This window comes from Notothenia coriiceps, unplaced genomic scaffold (genome assembly GCF_000735185.1).
Source record: "Notothenia coriiceps isolate Sejong01 unplaced genomic scaffold, NC01 NC01_scaffold00023090, whole genome shotgun sequence".
In the NCBI taxonomy this organism is placed as follows: domain Eukaryota; kingdom Metazoa; phylum Chordata; class Actinopteri; order Perciformes; family Nototheniidae; genus Notothenia; species Notothenia coriiceps.
Window position 1 is genome coordinate 1 of NW_011355791.1, and position 2,532 is coordinate 2,532.

Here is a 2,532-nt window from a genome sequence, read left to right on the forward strand (position 1 = left end):
CTGTCTGCCTGCCTGTCTGCCTGCCTGTCTGTCTGTAAAAAGTGTTTTTATTTGCCATTTGCTTATCTCCAAAAGGCATTTGAATGATTGTGCAGTTCTCTATACAAATATGTACATTATAATAAATAATAAAAAGGGATGCCTGATAGCTCCCTGGTTAGAGATGGTGGCCCATATGAGACGTTCGCTGCATAGTAACAGGTGGGAGTGGGTGTGAGCTGAGTCACTGAATGAGGTGTGGTTGGTGGAGTTCTCGTTGGATGTTTTAACTCACACATCAGACGGGTTGCCAGGAGGTTTGTACTTCAGCATCCCCAGCAGAGCACACATTCTCCTTATGGTTTGTTCTGGCAGTTCTTCACGGATATCCATAGCATGCTGAAGGCAAAAAGAGCAGCACAGGTGGAAGGGGTCAGTCAGTAAAGAACGTTGCACTAGGTCAGGATTCATTGAAACAGCTGAACCTCTTCTGTGGCTAATGTTTATTTCATTAGAGATCATTCATCCTTAAGTCAAGCAGCAGAAGTTAAATGAACAGGGTTCATACACTTTTTCACTAATGATTTTCAATGACTTCTCCAGGACCTTTACCTCATTTTCCATGGCCAAAAAAATTACTCTTTCTCAGCGGTACCACTGAAAATGGTTTATTTTAACATGGAACAGGAAAATAAGGTCTGCATATGAAACATGTCGTGCCTCTCTAAATCATACTTAGCTTCTACAGCTAAAGCAACTAAAATCTCTCACCAGCAAAATACCTCCACAGTTAATGCCATTTTACGTTTCATTACTATACGATACAGTATTTATTATCATTATAGTATTACTATTCCTGCGATTAGATAAAACAAATTATATTTGATGCAACTTCAGTTAAAATCCATGACTTTTCCAAAACTTTGGGAAAAATATTGTTTTCCATAACTTTTCCAGGGCCTGGAATAAGCACTTTGAATTTCCATGACTTTTCCAGGTTTTTAATGACCTTAAGAACCCTGACTGACAAAATACTAAATATGTTTATACAAGTGCGCAGAGGGCAACTTTAGAATATTGTGGCATAAATGAATATAATACACACTTCTCCAGCCCCATTACTGCACACACAAAAAGTTGCCTCTGAGATGCAGTGGAGTAGAAATCTCAGAAAATGCAGGTACTCAAGTAAAGTACAATTAATACGTAATTATGTCCATATATAAGTTGCAGCAAATAGCCAGAGGTGAAATAAGTACTGAGATCCTTTACTTAAGCAAAAGTACAAATACCATGGTCTTAAAATACTCCACTACTAGTAAAAGTCCTGATTTCAAAATGTGACTTTAGTAAAAGTACACAAGTATTAGAATCAAAATATACTTAAAGTACAATACGTCTACTCATCCTGCACAATGACCCATAATACAAAAAATATATAAAGTACAGAAGATGTATTATCTGCTAAATGTACCTAGGTATCCAAAGTAATAGTCCTCGTCATGCTGAATGGATCTTTTCACAGTATTATATTTTTGATGGTTATTATATGATCATGTTTTTATGCAGACACATTAGTTCAGATGAATTCAAGAATACCACCCTCAGAATGATAGTTTACAACATGTCACACTGTTTGCACATCTGTACTGAGTAGAGCCTTGGTTCTTATTGAAGCTAGTCTCTCACCTTTGGGTCTATTTCAGCCAGAACATCGTTGAGGATCTGCAGCAGCTGCATGGGGTCCAGAGAGTCAAACGTGATCAGGTTGAAGCTCTTCTTGAACGGCTCTCTGTTGAGCTGCTCCACGATGAACCTCAGCTGCTCACTCATCTTGGGGGATATACAACTAACTTAACAACTGAATCCTCTTGTGTTCTGGATTAGCCTCCGAGCTAACGCTTAGCTTAAGCTACCTAGCTCTCTGACGTCGACTAACAAGCCATTTCACCTGCAAATAAATGTTTTACAAATAAATCCACCCGACCCCCTGGTGACGGAAGCAAACAACTACTTACAAATATTACAGTCAAGTTTACAATCCGTGTCTTATTTCGCTGTTGTTGCTTCTTTCGCTGACTAGTTTGCGGACAGAAAGTTAGCAGTTGTCGTCACCATGGTAACCAGAGAGGCGTCGCGGATTGGTTGCTAACCGGAAGCAGCGTTGACAGTATGATTAGAGAGAGTTCGGTTGCGCTGAATATGCGCAATTAGTCACTAAATTAAACTTTAGACTGTTCATATATAAAGAGTTCTACAACCAAACAGTGGTGTAAAGTAGAAGCTTTTCTCCTTGTGTTTGTGAGCAATTGCTGTTTTTATTAACTTCCAAGTGGATTCTGGGTGGGTGGGGGCTGGGCAGTGGCGGTTCTAGAACATTTTACATGGGGTGGCAAGGGGAGGGCAAGAGGTCATGGTGGCATGGGAGGGCGGACCGTACGTGGTATTTTATACTGTATAAAACCTATTTATTGTTAAATCATGGCCTAACACAAGTGTTCTTAATGCACAAGAGAAACAAGGTGTTCAGACACACAAACTAACATATAGTAT

The 2,532-nt window shown here is 39.5% G+C and overlaps 1 protein-coding gene across 1 annotated transcript; it reads right to left on the reverse strand.

Moving 5' to 3' along the window:
- Positions 1-274: 274 nt before the first annotated feature.
- LOC104954236 (intraflagellar transport protein 81 homolog) lies at positions 275-2,088 on the reverse strand (the record flags this gene model as incomplete). Its single annotated transcript, XM_010781313.1, has 2 exons — positions 1,669-2,088; positions 275-378 (listed from the first exon to the last, which is right to left on the reverse strand). Coding segments are annotated over exons 1-2 (248 nt in total), but the record flags the coding sequence as incomplete, so codon positions are not given.
- Between the last annotated feature and the right edge of the window lie 444 nt (positions 2,089-2,532).